This window comes from Eptesicus fuscus, chromosome 21 (genome assembly GCF_027574615.1).
Source record: "Eptesicus fuscus isolate TK198812 chromosome 21, DD_ASM_mEF_20220401, whole genome shotgun sequence".
In the NCBI taxonomy this organism is placed as follows: domain Eukaryota; kingdom Metazoa; phylum Chordata; class Mammalia; order Chiroptera; family Vespertilionidae; genus Eptesicus; species Eptesicus fuscus.
Window position 1 is genome coordinate 48,490,703 of NC_072493.1, and position 17,774 is coordinate 48,508,476.

At 64.4% G+C, this 17,774-nt stretch overlaps 1 protein-coding gene across 1 annotated transcript; it reads left to right on the plus strand.

Annotated features, from left to right (window-relative positions):
- Nucleotides 1–519: 519 nt before the first annotated feature.
- Nucleotides 520–16,857, plus strand: SSC5D (scavenger receptor cysteine rich family member with 5 domains). The gene is made up of 14 exons (XM_054710636.1): nucleotides 520–604; nucleotides 1,078–1,104; nucleotides 1,396–1,704; nucleotides 1,830–1,949; nucleotides 2,129–2,242; nucleotides 2,674–2,982; nucleotides 3,821–4,138; nucleotides 4,646–4,825; nucleotides 5,698–6,015; nucleotides 6,756–7,313; nucleotides 7,387–7,701; nucleotides 7,797–7,964; nucleotides 11,060–11,224; nucleotides 15,181–16,857. Exons 1-14 carry the CDS (start codon nucleotides 580–582, stop codon nucleotides 16,737–16,739), a joined length of 4,485 nt encoding a protein of 1,494 aa, XP_054566611.1. The 5' UTR covers nucleotides 520–579; the 3' UTR covers nucleotides 16,740–16,857.
- Nucleotides 16,858–17,774: the final 917 nt, after the last annotated feature.

The following is a 17,774-nucleotide window of genomic DNA, read 5'->3' on the forward strand; positions in this document are numbered from 1 at the left end:
ACTCCAGCCGGCGGAGTGGAGAGGGTTTCTCAGTCCCCGCTCCCGGCCCAGGAAGTCCTTCCTGCTGTCTGGCTGGGAGCCCTCTTGCTGCTGAACCGTGACTCCCAAGCCCAGCAGCCCCTGTGAACCCAGCCTCCGGCCCCTCCGCCAGGGCCCCCCACGCTCCCCTGGCCGGAGAGGAGAGCAGGCAGATGGGTGGGCGCCCTGCCCACGCGGCCTCCACGTGCGCCCCGTCCTTCCGTCCGTCCCCTGAGCGTCTATGCGCCCGCCCGCCAGGGAGCTGGCGTCTGTGTGGGTGTTTGCAGCTGGACAGACACCCGCCCTCCCGCCCCGCAGCCCCCCTCCTCCCCAGGCCGCGGCCGCGGCCAGCCCCCTCCCCGCCCCCGCCTGTCCCCTGCTGCCTCCCCGGCAGCCTCTCTTGCTCCTGGCAAAGCATCCGGCTCCTGCCTGCTCCTCCCGGGTCCAGGGCGCCTGGGCGGGCGCGTCTCCGTCGTCCCCGTCCCGTCCTCCCGTGGCCGCTGCCCTCCCCTCGCTGCTCCCACCCCCTCGCGCCCCATCCCTGCCCCGGGCTCTGCAGACATGAGGGTCTTGGCCTGCCTGCTGGGTGAGTGACCCCTTCTCCTCGGGGCCTCGGGGGCCTGGGCCCCGCCCTCTGACCCCTGAGCTCATCACTGGAGGGACTCAGACTTCCGGGGCCCATCTCTGGTGCTGGGGATGCAGGACATGTGCCTCCCGCCTGGCCCCCCGGGGCCCAGCCTTCTGCGCCCCCAGCCCCACCGCCTGCGGAGCCCCAGGGACCTGCCTGGCCCCCATCACGCCCCCAGCAGCCCTCACCCTTGTGGGGTTTACCCACCATTCGACCTTTGGCCTGGTCCTGAGGCGTCTGGGCCCCGCCTTGGCCCAGAGTCCTTGCGGGAGGTTGGTTCAGAGGTGTGTGCATGTGCCTGTGCGTGTGCATGTGTGTGTGTGCGTGTGCATGTGTGTGTGTGTGTGTGCGTGTGTGTGGCCAGCTCCCTGTGCTGAGAGAGCACCCTGGGCCTGCCCCTCACTGTGTCACCCCCTCACCCTCCCTCCCAGCGGCTCTGATGGGGATCCAGGCAGTTGGTAAGTGGCTCCCGCCCTCCCCCCCCCAGTCCCTCCTGGCCTTGCCCAGCTCCAAGCCCACCCATTCCCGGCCTTGCCCTCCCCCCGGGACCCTGTCCCCCCCGTCCGGCTGTGACCTCAGGCCCCTTCCCCCCAGAACTGCCCAGGCACCCGTCACCCGCTTACAGCAGGGACCAGGGTCTCACCCTGCTCTCCTGGCCCCAGGATGGGGTCCCCAGTGCAGCCCCACCCTGAGGACAGCCCCCCCCACCCCCGGCCCCCGGAGGTCACAGCCTCTCCTCCGCCCCCCAGAGCGGCTGCGCCTGGCCGATGGGCCCCACGGGTGCGCGGGCCGCCTGGAGGTGTGGCACGGCGGGCGCTGGGGGACCGTGTGCGACGACGGCTGGGACCTGCGGGACGCGGCGGTGGCCTGCCGGGAGCTGGGCTGCGGGGCCGCGCTGGCTGCCCCCGCGGGCGCCTTCTTCGGGGAGGGCGCCGGGCCCGTGTGGCTGAGCGAGCTGGCCTGCCGGGGCGGCGAGGGGCAGCTGGGCCTGTGCCCCCACCGGGGCTGGAAGGCTCACGTCTGCTCCCACGAGGAGGACGCGGGGGCCGTCTGCGCAGGTGAGGACCCCGAGTCTTGGCCCCGTCACTCCAGGGGCCGGGGCTCTCCCTCCCTCCAGGGCCCCAGGGCCCCAGGGCCCCTGGCCTCTCTGGGGCCAGACCCCACAGACCATGGCTCTTCGCAGGTCAGCGTGTGGCTAACTCCAGGGACACGGATGGTCCCCCTTCGATCCTGGTCGGGGACCCCTGGCCGGGGCTGCCCGGGGAGCTGGGCCCCAGCTCTGAGGAGCCCCCCGTGACGCATGGTGAGCCGCCTGCCCGCCCCCCCCCCCAAGCTTCTGCTCAGCCAGGGGAGGGGCCTTCCCGGACAGCCCTGGGACAGACAGACAGAGCCCCGGCCTCCCCAGCCCCGGAGGTCCCCTCACAGCCCCAGGCAGGAGGGGTGAGTGGCTTCTGACCGCCCTCCCTGCTGTCTCCCTCCCAGCGCCCCGCCCGGCTGGGACCCCCCAGAGCAGCCCCCGGAAGAAGAGCCCCCGGCCGCCCAAGCAGGCCAAGCCCACCAGGGCCCCACTGCTGACGGCTGGAGGCCCCCGCCAGGGTGAGCCCCCCCAGGCCCCAATGGGGGGCAGGTGTCCCCCCGCTCACCGGCCGGTGGGACCCAGGGCGGGCATCATCCCGGGACCCCAGGGGCTGCCAGTTTGATCCCCGGTCAGGGCACATGACTGGGCTGCGGGGGGGCGGGTGCAGGAGCAGCCAGTCCATGTTGCTGTCTCTCCCTCTCCCTCTCCCTTCCTCTTTCTCTAAAATCCAATTTAAAAACTGCTAAAAGCAAACCAACAAAATCCTGTGGCCCGCGGGACTCGGAGGCAGGCCCGGTCCCTTCCTGACCGACCAGGCCCCCAGGTGTCTGCTCCCAGCACCCCCGCCCCACCCCCCACTCAGATTCCCGCTCTCCCCTGGGGCCTGGCCGGCAGGGGGCTCAGGCCAGCACCCTCCGGCTGCCTCAGCTGGCCCCCGTCTGCCCCCCAGAGCGGCTGCGCCTGGCCGCGGGCCCCCACGGGTGCGCCGGCCGCCTGGAGGTGTGGCACGGCGGGCGCTGGGGGACCGTGTGCGACGACGGCTGGGACCTGCGGGACGCGGCGGTGGCGTGCCGGGAGCTGGGCTGCGGGGGGGCGCTGGCCGCCCCCGGGGGCGCCAGATTCGGCCCCGGCTCAGGGCCCGTGTGGATGGACGACGTGGGCTGCGGAGGCGGAGAGCAGGCCCTGCGGGACTGTCCCCGGAGCCCCTGGGGCCGGAGCAACTGTGACCACAGCGAGGACGCGGGGCTGGTCTGCACAGGTGCGTCCTCCGCCGGGAGCCCGGGTCCCCCCCCCGCCCCCTCAGCCCCCCTCAGCCAGGTCTGCGGTGTCTCCCCGCTCTGACGCATGGGGGGGGGGGATGGCGGGGACCGAGGCCAGCCGGACGGGGCGGGGCGCACAGGGCCGGGGGCTGGCGGATGAGAGGTCCCTCCACCTGCCCAGGGTGGGAAGCACGGGGGCCAGAGCGGGGCCCCCTCCCGGGGAGGGGAGTCGAGGCTTCCGCCATGCTGTCGGGGAGAAGGGAGCCACAGGTGCCTGAACACCTCCAGTGCTCAGACGCGGCAGGGAGGGGCGGCGGGCAGGCAGGCGTTCTCTGCCCTGGAGCCCTGAGTGGGGGTGACCCCCCCCCCATACTGGCAGGTAGGGATGCACTGCGCCCCCCAGTGGCGTCCAGCTCTGACCCCAACATAAATGCTCCCTAGAACCAGAGGTCACTGTCTGGACCAGCAGTTAGTTCTCAGGGAGAAGGGGGAGCGGGGAGCACGATCCCCCCGCGCCAGCCCCGGGCCGCGAGCCAGGTCTGCAGGCCTCTGGCCTCACGGCACCTGGGCGCCGCCGGGGCTGCTGGGCAGATGTGCTGGACGGCGCCCAGGATGCGCCCTCCGACAGGGATGGTCCCCAGCGGTGTGTGTGGGGGGCGGGTGCCTCCCAGGAGGCAGGGGGTGGGAGCCGGGCCAGCCTCCCGCGCCCCCCCTGGGCAGGCAGGGGCGAGGGTGGGCTCTCAGGAGGCACCTCCCGGCTCGGGGGAGCCCTTTCCGCACGTCCAGCCTCATGGGGCGGAAGCCTCACGGTTCGTCTGTTCTCCCTCCCGCGTCCAGGCCCCGCCCCGCGGCTGCGCCTGGCCGACGGCCCCCACGGGTGCGCGGGCCGCCTGGAGGTGTGGCACGGCGGGCGCTGGGGCTCCGTGTGCGACGACGCCTGGGACCTGCGCGACGCGGCGGTGGCCTGCCGGGAGCTGGGCTGCGGGGGCGCGCTGGCCGCCCCCGGGGGCGCCTTCTTCGGGGAGGGCGCCGGGCCCATCCTCCTGGACGACCTGCGGTGCCGGGGGAACGAGACGGCGCTGCGGTTCTGCGCGGCCAGGCCCTGGGGCCAGCACGACTGTCACCACCGCGAGGACGCGGGGGCCGTGTGCGACGGTGAGGGGCTCCCGGCGCGTGGAGGGCACCACGTGGGGGGCTGTGTTTCCCTCGGTACCCCCGCCCCCACTGCCTGGGTTCACACTTCCTGTCTGCCCCATCCCACCGGTGAAACCTCATCTCCCTGGGTGGCCCGTGGAGGAGGGGCGGGGCCTTCGGTGAGGGCGGGGCCCTGTGGCGAAGGGGCGGGGCCTGACGGAGGGCGGGGCCCTGTGGCGAAGGGGCGGGGCCTGACGGAAGGCGGGTCATGTGGTGGAGAGGCGGAGGGGCGGGGCCCTGTGTGGGGAGGGGCCATGTGATGGAGAGGCGGGGCCTGTTGCATAGGGGACGGGGCAGGTGGTGGAGAGGCGGGGCCTGTTGCAATGGGGGCGGGGCCTGTTGCATAGGGGATGGGGCCTGTGGTGGAGGGGCGGGGCCTGTGGTGGAGGGGGCGGGGTCTGCGGCGGAGGGGGCGGGGCGCGGGCAGCGTGGGGCGGTGGTGACTCTGCCCCGCCCCCACCCCCCCAGGGATGCCTCTCGCCTACGTCCCTCCCACGGCCTCCTCCGCTGGGGGCAGCAACAACTCCAAGTCCAGGAACGACTCGTCCAGGCCCCCGCCCCCCACGGCACACTCCGCCTCGAGGACCGCAGACATCTCCCCGCCGCTGGCCTCCCCCACGGCCCCTTGGGAGCCTGGGCCGGAAGCTGGTGAGTCAGTCCTGCTCCCCAAAACAGGGTCTTAGTTCCTGTTTGCTTCCCCACCCCACCCCCGCCCCCAGGGGCCGCAGTGCCTTCCCTCTGCTCAGAGGCTGTCTCAGCAGGAGGGGAAGAGAGGCAGGCGCCAGGCCTGGTGCGAGGAGGCCTCGCCACGTTAAGGCCCTGCGGCCGGGCCTTGAAATGCACGATGCTTTCTGAAGACCGCCCCCTGCTCACAGGTCCTGGGAGGACTGGGTCAGCCATGGCTGTGTTTGGAAATCTAGGCATTATTATTATTATTAACTTTATTGATTTTTAGAGAGATAAAGAAACATCAATGATGAGAGAATCATGGAACGGCTGCCTCCTGCACGCCCCCTACTGGGGATCAGCCCACAAACCCGGCATGTGCCCTTGACAGGAATTGAACCCGGGACCCTTCAGTCCACAGGCCGACGCTCTATCTGCTGAGCCACACCAGCCAGGGCTCCTTCCTTTTTCCTGGCTGCATAATATTCCATTGTGCCGATGGGCCCGGTTCTGTGTGCCATTTACCCGAGGGTGGAATTTTAGGACTTTCCCAGCCTCTGGCTCAGTGAACAGAGCTGCTGTGACCTTTGCATTCCGGGGTCTGTTTGAAAACCACGTTCCTCTGGTGGGCGGGTCCCTAGGAGTGGGCTGTCTGGATCACCAGGCGATTCTATGTTGAGCTTGCCCAGGAACCACGCTCCGCCTGGCCCTTGATCTCCGGGCCAGTGTCGATGGCACAGCCAGGCTCCGTAACGCTTGCTGCCTGGAGGGAGCATGGAGGGAGGGCAGGGGAAGGAGGGCTCGGACAGTAGAGGCCTCCTCAACCCTAATTCTCTGGGTCTCCCCCACCCCAGGCTCCCCCCAGCTGCGGCTGGTGGCCGGGCCCAGCAGGTGCTCAGGCCGGCTGGAGGTGTGGCATGCCGGGCGCTGGGGCACCGTGTGTGACGACAGCTGGGACCCGCGGGACTCCGCTGTGGTCTGCCGGGAGCTGGGCTGCGGGGGCCCTCGGCGGCCGGACCCCTCGGCGGGCCGCTTCGGCTGGGGCTCCGGCCCCATCTGGCTGGACGACGTGAGGTGTGTGGGGAGCGAGGCGTCCCTCTTCGATTGCCCTGCCGCTCCCTGGGGGAAGCACAACTGCGCCCACAATGAGGACGTTGGCGTCACGTGCACTGGTAAGGAGCCCCTGCATCCATCGGCTCCCGGAGGGCCTCCTGGAGGAGGGAGCAGGAACTGGCATCCGCAGGCATGTCCTGCTGTGCCCACGCCCTGGGCTGGGTGTTTGCCCACACGTGGCTGCATTCACACCGCACAGGAAGGCCAGGTTGGCGGGCGCTAGGTCCGGTTTACTGATGAAGACTGAGGCACAGAGTGGTTGAGGAACTTGCCCAAGGTCACACAGCAGCCTTGAGTCAGGGAAGTCTCCCACACAGAGGGAGCTTTGTCCTCCCCAGGATGAGAGGGAGGGGACGTAGGGGCACGGGGACAGGGAGAGAAGCCAGAGGGAAGGTCTGCGGGAGGAAACGCTCTCCCTCTCCCTTCCTCTCTGAGATCAATAAAAATATATTTTTATCCCTGACTGGTTTGGCTCAGTGGATAGAGCGTCGGCTGAGGACTGAGGGGTCCCAAGTTCGATTCCGGTCAAGGGCATGTACCTTGGTTGCGGGCACATCCCCAGTTGGGGGTGTGCAGGAGGCAGCTGATCGATGTTTCTAGCTCTCTCTCCCTCTCCCTCCCTCTCTGTAAAAAATCAATAAAATATATAATATATATATATGTATATATATTTAAAAATATGAAAATAAAAGAATGAACGAATGGGAGCCTGGTGACTGACGGGGGAGGGGAGATGAGAGGAAGGGCGGGCATGGCCGGACGAGATCAGCCACTCTCCCGTCTCCCTTCCTCCTTCCAGGGACCCCCGGCCTGGACTCCATCTCAGACCCCTTCAGCTGGAGCTGGCTCCCCGGCCTGGGCAGAGACCCGGACGCCTGGCTCCCGGGGGAGCTGGCCACCAAGCCCTCCGCAGGGCCGAGCCCCAGTGTCCCCGAGGAGACCACCAAGGCCCCCGGGAAGATGCCCAAGAGCACCAAGAAGTGGGTGACCAAGCACCCAAGGCGGCCGACCCCTCCGGCCCCCGGGACGCCGACCGCTAAACACTCCAGGGGCCCGGGCACGCGGGGTCCCCCAGAACTGACCTCCCGGATCACCGCAGCCCTGGCCACCGAGGCCCCCCACAAGCTGACCTCCCACACCAGCACCACGCCGACCCCCCGAGCCTCCTGGGAGCGGACCTCTAAGACTGTGACAGTGCCGACCGCTCGGGATCCCGGAGAGGTGGCCCCTGAGGCCACCACCAAGCGGGTCCCTCCGCCCTCTGTGGAGCCGTCAGCCAAGAGCCCAGCAGAAGGCCCCGCAGAGCCATCCAGAGGCCCAGCCCCCTCCCCCACCGGGGGCTCCCCCGCGGGGTCAGGTGAGTGGAGGGCACGTGAAGGGGCGAGGCTGACCCCAGGTGACCCCTCCTGACCCGGGGCCTCCCACTGCAGGCCCCTTCCGGGTCCGGCTGGCCGATGGGCCTGACCGGTGTGCCGGCCGGCTCGAGGTGTGGCACGCCGGACGCTGGGGCACCGTGTGCGACGACGGCTGGGACCTGCGGGACAGCGCCGTGGCCTGCGGGGAGCTGGGCTGTGGACGAGTCCGGCCCCGCGTGGGCAAGACCCACTACGGCCCCGGCACCGGGCCCATCTGGCTGGATGACGTGGGCTGCAAAGGGACGGAGGCCTCGCTCAGCGACTGCCCCGCGGGGGCCTGGGGGCAGCACAACTGCGGCCACGAGGAGGACGTGGTGCTGGCCTGCACTGGTACTGGGGCGGGGGCGGGCCCGAGGCGCTCGGGAGACTCTGCTCGGGGACCTCCGAGGCAGGACGGGGCCAGACCGCTCCCGATCTCTCCCAAGGCCACGCCGACGAGGAGGACTATCCCGCCTGGACCTGGGACCCCACCTCCGAAGAGGACCTGGCCCAGGGGACGCCCGCCGCAGGGGCGCCTGGACACACTGTCTCCTGGGGCAGCACCCGGAGCCCTGGGGTCCCCTCCCCCGAGATGAGGCGCCTCCCGGGCCCAGGTGAGGAGCGTGCCCAGCGGGGGCGGGGTCTCCATGCACCCCCAACAGGGTTTCCACGGAGACCTCCTGATGAGTTGGCCCCGGCATGCTCCCTCCGCTCCAGGGGCCCTAAAACCTTCCCCCGCCTCTGGCTCTCCTCCAGAGCCTGCGAGAGGGGACCCCGTGTATCTCTGAGAACAGATCGGGCTGAGCCCAGCCCCAGCCCATGTCCCCCCAGTAACATACTGGGGCCTCTGGGGTTCTGCTGGGATACCCAAGCCTGTGCCCTCCATCCAGAGCCGGACTCCAGGGCCCGGGGGCCACCCTGTGCCCACATGGTCATCCCAACCTTGGCTCCCTCAAACCCCTTCTCCAAGCACATGCTCTGGTCGGGGTGGGGCTGTGGCTCAGAGGTGGCGGGACACCTGCCTGGAGGGTCTGTCCCCAGCCTGACCCCTGCCCTGGCCGGCAGGGTCCCCCGGCTCCCGGTCTCTCTTCCTACATCTCTGCGGCTGCGCATCTCTCCGCCTCCAGCTCCTTTTGCCCCTGGTCGCCCGCCTCGCACACCCCCCATTCCTCACCCCGCGGCCTCTGCCCCGGTTCCCGGGGGACCACGCCCCTCGTTCCTTTCCCGCCTTTTCCACCAGCCCAGCACGCATGCGCACACTGCAGCCCGGAGCCAGAGGGGCGGGGCGGAGGATGGAGGGGTGGGAGGAGCTAGCGTCAATCGGCCTCGCATCTCGTGACGTCACCGGCGCGCTGCACCTCTGATTGGCCGGCTGGCCGCGCCCGCGGCAATAAAAGCCGGCGCGGCGCGCTGCGGGCCTGCGGCGTGGCTGTGGGGGTCGGGGTGGGGCTGTGCCGGGAAAAGGGGAAGAGGAGCAGGCCCTGGAGGCTCTGCCGTTTGTGCGGGGAGGGAAGGAGGGTTTATCCTGCCCAGTTCCTGGAGGTGATGCTACGGGGTGCCGTGCAGCCTGGATCCCAGGTCCTTTGTTCCCTGCCTCCGGGCCCTGCCTCCTTACCCCACAGCGCCCCCTCGCGGCGGGACGGCAGGGGCTGGGCGTGCAGCTGTGCGGGAGGCCGGTCCCGGCGGGCGGGAGTCCCTGTCCCTCCTGGAGGGAGAAGGCAGTGCTGAGCGCAGATCGTGCAGAGCTGCACCCCGCGCCGGGGACATCCCCGGACAGTCCCACGTGCGAGCTCAGGAATGGGGCGACTTGGAGGGAGGGAGGGGCGGGGATGCTGTGGGTGGCGAGTGGGAGGGACAGCTGACATGAATTCCAGCCTCACTAGCAAGGTGACCTTGAAAAACAGGACTCCGCCTCTTTGGGCCTCCGTTTCTGCTTCTGAAGCAAACAGCTCCAGGGTCCCCGTGGGGAGTCCAGGAGAGCTCGCTGGCTGCTGGGCACGCAGGTTCCCACAACGGGGTGACGTAGCTCCTGTCCGGACGCCCAGGTTTCAGCCAGGCTCAGGAGGGTAAACTTGAACTCAGGCGCCATGCTTGGGATCCAGTTAATTTTAAAAAATACTAGAGGTCCACCCTAACCGGTGTGGCTCAGTGGATAGAGCGTCGGCCTGAGGACTGAAGGGTCCCAGGTTCGATTCCGGTCAAGGGCATGTACCTTGGTTGCGGGCACATCCCCAGTGGGGGGTGTGCAGGAGGCAGCTGATTGATGTTTCTCTCTCATCGATGTTTCTAACTCTCTATCCCTCTCCCTTCCTCTCTGTAAAAAATCAATAAAATATATTTAAAAACATACTAGAGGCCCGATGCACGAAATTCGTGCAAGTGTAGGCCTTCCTTCCCCCCTGGCTGTTGGCACTGGCTTCCCTCTGGCACCTGGGACCCGGGACCCAGGCTTCCCTCAAAGCCCCAGCTTCGTCTGGAAGGTCGTCCGGAAGGACGTCCAGTCTAATTAGCATATTATGCTTTTATTATTATAGATTTTTATCGATTGCAGAAAGGTAGGGAGAGGGAGAGATGAAAACATCAGTGATGAGAGAGAATCATTGATCAGCTGCCTCCTGCACACCCCCCCCCCCCCACCCCCCCCCCGCCAACCAGGGATTGAGCCTGCCATCTAGGCATGTGCCCTGACCGTGAATCGAACCGTGACCTCCTGGTCCATAGGTCCACGTGCAGCCACTGAGCTACGCCGGCCGGGCTTGAGACCCATTTTAAACGATTTCACACACACTTTGCTCCTTGGACTGGGAAAGATTACCGGATTACTGAAGTCATTACACACGTGAGCTCTGCACTCCACCTCACGGGGTTCAGCTGTGGCTCCCCCAGGATTACAGCTAGCGAGGGGAGGTGGGGGGAGGCGGGGGGGACCCCGGGCCCCTAGGCAGTGAGCAAACTGTGTGTGAAATTGTGGGAAACCGCAAAGCGCTGGCTGTTAGTTATTTGCTGTAAATCAGCACCAGCTGCGGTCCCGGCAGGGTGCTGGTTTGGCTGGGCGATCAGGGCACCCTCACCCTCACGCTGAGATGCAGGGTTTGCAGGAGGACCCGGGAGGGAGGGCGCTGCCAGGGGAGCAGAGGCCGGAGCGGGCCGGCCCAGGACGCTGTCCTCTCCCCGAGACTCAGCTCGGCCGTGTCTGTAGCTGCGCCCCCCCCCCCCTCCCGCCCCGGGCTCATTCTGCGGTTCTGTGGGTCACAGGCCCGAGCCTCCCAGGCTGCATCCCCGCTGGGGCTGCGGGGAGACGGTTCCCTGGCCTCCTCTTGCTTCCAGGAGCCACCGCACGCCCAGGGTCACGGCCCTTCCTCTGTCAGCGGCTTCCCTCTGTCTGACCCCCGTCTGTCTTCCCGTCTTCCTCTGTCACTGCAGCTTTAAGGATTTGTGTGATTCCATGGGGCCCCCTTGGTTACTATTATTGTTTGTATTATTATTGCTTTATTTTTGGGTTAATCCTCATCCCAGGATATTTTCCATTGATTTTTATTTTAGAGCGAGAGGAAGGGAGCGGGACACCCAGCTCTCCATCCCGGGGGACACCCAGCTCTCCATCCAGGGGGACACCCAGCTCTCCATCCAGGGGCACACCCAGCTCTCCATCCAGGGGGGACCCAGCTCTCCATCCAGGGGGGACACCCAGCTCTCCATATCTCCCCAGGCGGCGAGGATAGTTCTGAGTATTCCTGGACATGGGGCACGCCTTCAGGAGGGGCCGTGGCCAAGGGGACCCCCACCACAGGCGCGCCTGCACCCACTCTTACCACCGGCACCACCAGGAGCCCCGGTGAACCCTCTCCAGCTCCACGGGTTCGCGGAGACGCAGGTGAGGCCCGTGGCTGGGGCGAGGGGACGAGGACTCTAGTGTGGTGGGGTGGAGAGATGGACCCCAAATTCCCCAATGGAGACCCAGCCTTACCCCAGAAAGACCCGGTAGAGGTGTACCCCGAAACAAGGGGCTACCACCTACACCAGTGGTCCTCACCTGGGGCGACGCACACTCTCTGACGATGGTTTGGATTGTCTGTCACCACTGGGAGCCTCATGGGCGGGGCAGGGATAGTGTCACACACCAGTCGCAGGGCAGCCCCCCGCGAAGCATCATCCCACCCCAAATGCCAGTGACCCAGGTTCAGAAACCCTAACCTATTCTGTGCAGGTCACTCGGACAAAGCATAAGAAAAAGGCGGCTCAGTGGCTGAGCGTCGACCTATGAACCATGATTCGATTCCCAGCCAGGGCACATGCCCGGGTTGCAGGCTGGATCCCCAGTAGGGGGCGTGCAGGAGGCAGCCGATCAATGATTCTTATCATTGATTTTATTATTTTTAAAAAAATTTTATTGATTTTTCAGAGAGGAAGGGAGAGGGAGAGAGTAAGAAACATGGATGAGAGAGAAACATTGATCAGCTGCCTCCTGCACACCCCCCACTGGGGATGTGCCTGCAACCAAGGTCCATGCCCTTGACCGGAATCGAACCTGGGACCCTTCAGTCCGCAGGCCGATGCTCTTATCCACTGAGCCAAACCGGTTAGGACCTTATCATTGATTTTCTCTCTCTCCCTCTCCCTTCCTCTCTGAAACCAATCAAAAGATATATTTGAAAACACACACACATATGTGTAAGGACATATGTTAAGTACATTCGTGGAGGTAGCTACGGGAGAAGGTGAGGGGGATGGAGACGGGATGACGAGGAGAAAATAAAACAGGAAGAGACATTGTGGGGGCTGTTGGTGACATTGGACAGAGGGGGAGGGTCAGCGAAGCTCTCAGCACCTCGGGCTGGAAAACGAGAAATCAGTAATACCGCTCTGGTCCTGGCGGCGGCTCGGCTGGCGGAGCTCAGCCTACGCACCAAAGAGGTTTCGGGTTCGATTCCCGGTCAGGGCACACGCCCAGGTCTCGGGTGCTGTCCCTGGTTGCGGCAGGTGCCGGAGGCACGGGATTGAGGTTCCTCTCACAGGGATGTTTTTCTCTCTCCCTCAAATCAATAACAACATGTCCTCGGGTGAGGATTTTTTTAAAAATCAGCATCACTCCAGGCACCTGAGCCCTGACAGTGTCTCAGTAAGCTGGGACCCTGGAGGTAATGAGAAGCGATGACCACGTGTTGAGCCGTGTGCTGCAGATCAGGCGCTATTCTGAGTACGTGGTATGTTCTGCTCCTTTAATCCTCGTCACATCCTCATGAGCGCTGTGACGGAGGTGCGGTAATGACGCCCATTTCACAGGTGAGAGAAACTGAGGCGCAGACTGAGGTCGAGGCCTCTGGCAGTCTCGGTGATCGTGAGAGGGCGTATCACGTGCTAGGCATCGCGCTAAGCGCTCTGTACACACAGTCTCCCCGAGTCCTAAGGACAGCTCCACAGGGAAGGTTCGAGGCTCATCCCTGGTGTCTCGGTGGGGAAGAAAGGAAGTCGAGGCCGTTAGGGAGCGCGCCCACCGGCCCCCAGCAGGGAGGCGAGGAGCGGGGGTTCACACCCAGGCAGCCTGGCCGGAGGCCCCCACCCACTGCGCCTCCCCCCTGCAGACGGGGGCGGACGCCTGGGACCCCCAGAGCAAGTGTGTCACACTCACAGGCTCCCACGGGCCGCAGAAATAGGTTTAAGCTTCCATTTCCATAGAAGCGTGGGTTTATGTCGATAGAGACGTGCTGGATGCAAAGGGCTGAGATAAATGAGTCATCGTTAACATAAAGTAATAGAACATCTTAATAAACATTAATTTTTTTCTTGAACATGAACTCACCAGACACTGAATAACGGCACAAGTTCATAAGCGTCACACAAGTAAACCTATTTCTCTTGTTCTCTGAAAGTGAAATATTTCCTGTTGCGCACACCCCACACGTCAGTCCAAGACTAAGGACGTGGCCACCGGCTGCTGGAATATTCGCCGCTGGTGTTAGTGGAGAGAGATGGTGCGCCCGCGTGTAAGGCGTGTGAGGGACACGAATGCCACGCGGTGACAGTCATCGGTCATTGGCGGACGTTGTAGTTCGTTATTAATATTATGTATGACAGGATGTTGTGAGCATTAAGTTAGGAAACTTACTGAAACGTTTCTGACATGCCGTTACATTGGCTGGCCGCGAGTTTGACACGCTTGCCCTGGCGCTTCCGGCACAGGTGGTGACCCAAACTTAACCGAATCAAAAGTGTGAAAAAGGGAACATTGCGGTCCTGAGTGGAACGAGGCACATTTGAAGGGCTCAGTCACCGCATGGGACCACAGAACGCCCCGTCACTAGAAAGTAATGCTCAATGGCCTTGACTCTGAGTACAAAGGACCTGGGTTCAAATCTTCTCCCTGCAGCGGGCAAACTCTGTGTGTGTGTGTGTGTATATGTGTGCATGTGTGTGTGTGTATGTATATGTGTGTATATGTGTATATATGTATGTGTGTATATGTGAGCGTGTGCATATATCTCTGTGTGTATATATATGTGTGTGTATGTGTATGTGTATATATATGTATGTGTATGCATGCATGTGTGTATATATATGTGTGTGTGCATGTGTATGTGTGTATGTGTGCATGTGTGTATGTGTATATATGTGTATGTGTATGCGCGTATGTGTGTATGCGCGTATGTGTGTGTGTGTGTGTGTGTGTGAGACTTTGGGCAGGTTACTTACCTCCCTGGCCTGCTGTCCCTCATCTGGAAAAGGGGGTTAACTTTTTCAAATAGTTTATTCTTCTTAGAGAGAGAGGAAGGGAGAGGGAGAGAGAGGAAGAGACAGACATCGATGTGAGAGTGAAAGGTCGATCCGCTGCCTCCTGCACGCCCGGGACAGGGGTCAGTCCTGAAGCCCTGGCCTGTGCCCTGACGGGAATGGAACCAGCACCCTTTGCGAGCCGGGCCTGCCCAGCCTGGGAGAGGATGAGGCTGCTTCGGGTCCTAACTTTAGGGGGCGCCCAAACTCTCAGTAACCAGGATCCATAAAATCTTAACACCATAGTTTCAAAATCCAAAATTAATGGAAAATAAGCCACAGTGAACGAAATGTCGACATTTTAAATAAAGACAGGATCTGACTGACCTCACCGGGTGCCCCTACTCTCGCTCCGAGAGTCTTGTTTTGGGTTGAAATGCTGACATATCGTGGATGTTTCGCATTAATTTTGATTGTTTTAAATTCGGCACAAACACATGTACCTTGATTACTGAGATGATCCCCCCGAACCTCCTGCACCACCCCTCCTGCTTCTGCACCTAAAGGCACCTCTCACACCCTCCCCCATCCCCCTGCCCTCCGCCCCCTCCGCCCCCTCCGCCCCCTCCGTCCTGCCCGTACCCTCCACACCCCACATTCCCCAACTCTCCCGGATTCCGAATTCCGCTTCTTCTCGCAGGCTTCCACACCCCTCTCACCCACCTCCATCCTGCATCCCCCCACGTTTCTGCCCCCTCCCGCATCCCATCCCCCACCCCATCCTCCCCACCTCCCACCCCTCCATTCCCGCACCCCCCCCATTCCCCCTTCCACCTCCCATCTCCCCCACTTCCCCACCCACCTTCTCACCCCCACCCCCCACCTGCCCCCCACCCTGTCCGCACATCATCCCAGCATCCTCCTGCAGTGCAGGCCGCCAGGGGGCGCTTGGAGACATCGGAGGCGGGGACGGGGCGGGGGAAGAGGGAGCAATAGGGCGGGGCGAATCTGCCGGCGACCGATGACGTCACGAGGCTCTGCGCCTTCCGATTGGCCGTCCCATCCCTGGCCGTGGGGTGGGCGGGGCAGACTGACCTCAGCTGTCCATCTTTCCTCCTCCAGGTCCTGGGAAGAAACCGGGGCCCGAGCGCCGGCTGCGGCCCACGGCGGCCAGGACGGCGCCCCCCGCCCCTTCCCCGGGCCCCCCCGTGACCGCCCACGCAGCTTCACCCTCCACGGAGGCGCCCTCGCCCCCCGCGGACACTCGGCCGCCCAGCCCAGACCCCGCCTCCGGGGAGAGCGCTGACCTCACCGTGACCCCCGGCCGGCCTGGGTCCACCCTTGAGGCCGCCGTGGGTCCAGCGCTGACCCCTGAGCCTTCTCCCACCCCACCGCCCACCTTGCCCAAAGAACTGACCTCTGACCCCTCTGCACCAGCTGCTGTGACTGGCCTTTCCCCCACCTCAGAGCTGACCCCCGGATCTGACACAGCTCTGTACCCCAACACAGTCCCAGAACCTTCGGGATCCCCAGGCCACTCCACAAGCCCTCCCCGCACCATCCCTCCCTCCACCACGACCCCTCACCCCACCACAACCCCTCACTCCACCACGACCCCTCACCCCACCACAACCCCGCACCCCATCACGATCCCTCATCCCATCACGACCCCTCAACCCACCACGACCCCTCACCCCACCACGACCCCTCACCCCACCACAACCCCGCACCCAGCCACAGCTTCTCACTCAGCCACAGCCCCTTTCCCCACCACGACCCCTCACCCCCCCACGACCCCTCACCCCTCCACAACCTCTCACTCCACCACAACCACTCACCCCACATCAACCCCTAATCCCATCACAATCCCTCACCCCACCACGACCCCTCACCACCTCACCACGACCCCTCACCCTACGACCACTACTCACCCCGCCTTGGCTCCTGGCCCTACCTCAACCCCTGTGGTCACCACTGAGTCCCATTTAGCTTCCTTGCAAACAGAACTCCCCTCCCCCACTCCAGCACCAACAGCCCAGCCCAGCCTGCACCCCCAGTCCACCTTCATGGGGGCCCCTCATCCCTCCCCGTCCCACATATCGAGCCTAGAGCCCTCTCCAGACTCAGAGTCCAACCCCTCCAGCCCCTCGCCCGCCCCAAGCATGGACGCCCCATCCACGGAGGACTTGAAGCCACCCAGAAGCCAGCGCCACGGGCCAGCCCCTCCCCCTCCTCAGACCCCACACGCAGCCTCTGCTCCCACTGTGAGCCCCGACCTCCGCCTGCCCCCCACGGCCCGCCCCTTAGATCAACCTCCTCCTGACAACCTCACCCCGGGGCCAGTCCCCGGCCAGAGCCCAGGCCCCCTGGGCCCCTGTGAGGCCCCGGTGCCCCCGGTCAGGGTCATGGCTTGCGAGCCGCCTGCCCTGCTGGAGCTGGTGGCCGCCGTGAGGGACGTGGGCAGCCAGCTGCAGGGGCTGACCCTGGCCCTGGAGCGGGACCAGCGGGAGCGCCACGCCCTGGGCCTGGGGCTGACCCAGCTGGTGGAGGCCGCCCAGGGCCTGGGGCAGCTGAGCGAGGTTGTGAAGAGACTGGCAGAGGCCGCCTGGCCCCCCAGCACAGCTGCCCCAACCACCACCACCCCAGAGGAGGAGGAGAGGCCGCTCCGGGGGGACGTGTGACCCGCCCTGGGACCGGAGGGCGTGAGACGCTCCCAACCGAAAAGGAAACCAAAGTATCACATTAAAAACCAGACGTGGGTGACGTTTCTGGGGCTGGAGGAACCCCGGAGAGATGGAATCACAAGGCTGATCCCTTTGTGAATAGCACAGGTACCCTGCAAGGTGATGAGGGATAATGATCATGGTGATGAGCGTGATGATGGTGATTCTGACGGTGAAGATGATGCTAGTGAGGTTGATGGTGGTGGTGATGGTGATGAACATGATGGTGGTGATGATGGTGATGAAGATGATCATGGTGATGATGGTGGTGGAGATAATGATGGTGGGGATGGTGATGAAGATGATTATCGTGGTGATGATGGTGGCGATGATGGAGATGATGACAATGATGATCATGGTGATGGTGGTGATGATGGTGGTGGAGATGATGATGGTGGTGATGATGAAGATGATCACGGTGGCAATAATGGTGGTGGAGATGATGGTGAGGAAGAGGATCATGGTGGTGGTGATGATGATCATGGTGATGGTGGTGGAGATGATGGTGGTGATGATGGTCATGGTGATGGTGGTGGAGATGGTGGTGGTGATGATGGTCATGGTGATGGTGGTGGAGATGATTGTAGTGGTGATGACGGTCTTGAAGATGATCGTGATGGCGATGGCCATGAGGTAACAGGGATGTTGGTGGAGACGGTCATGACGTGGTAACAGTGCTGACGAAGCCCCCTGAGGGCAGAACCCCTCGTCTTGTTTACGGATGTGAACAAGAGGGCCGGCCCGGACTGCACACCCTGCTGAAGGCCTGAGAGCATTACTTACAACGATGACTAGTGCTCGTCGGCACCTCCCACGGCTCTGCGTTCAGGACTTGGCTTTCTTTTCAGAGAGGGAGGAAGAGAGAGAGAAACGTCAATGGGAGATCCATCCATCGGTTGCCTCACGTACACACCGGACGGGGGATGGAACCTGCACCTGCCCTGACCGGGAATCGCACCCGCGCCGTCTGGCGCACGGGACGCCGCTCCAAGC

What these genes read in the sequence shown, in the direction of transcription:
- SSC5D (XM_054710636.1), top strand. Translation starts at nt 580, where the DNA reads ATGAGGGTCTTGGCCTGCCTGCTGG. An exon ending in CGCGGGGGCCGTCTGCGCAG is followed by an intron (nt 1,705 to 1,829) that starts GTGAGGACCCCG and finishes GGCTCTTCGCAG; the next exon opens with GTCAGCGTGTGGCTAACTCC. An exon ending in CGTTGGCGTCACGTGCACTG is followed by an intron (nt 6,016 to 6,755) that starts GTAAGGAGCCCC and finishes TCCTCCTTCCAG; the next exon opens with GGACCCCCGGCCTGGACTCC.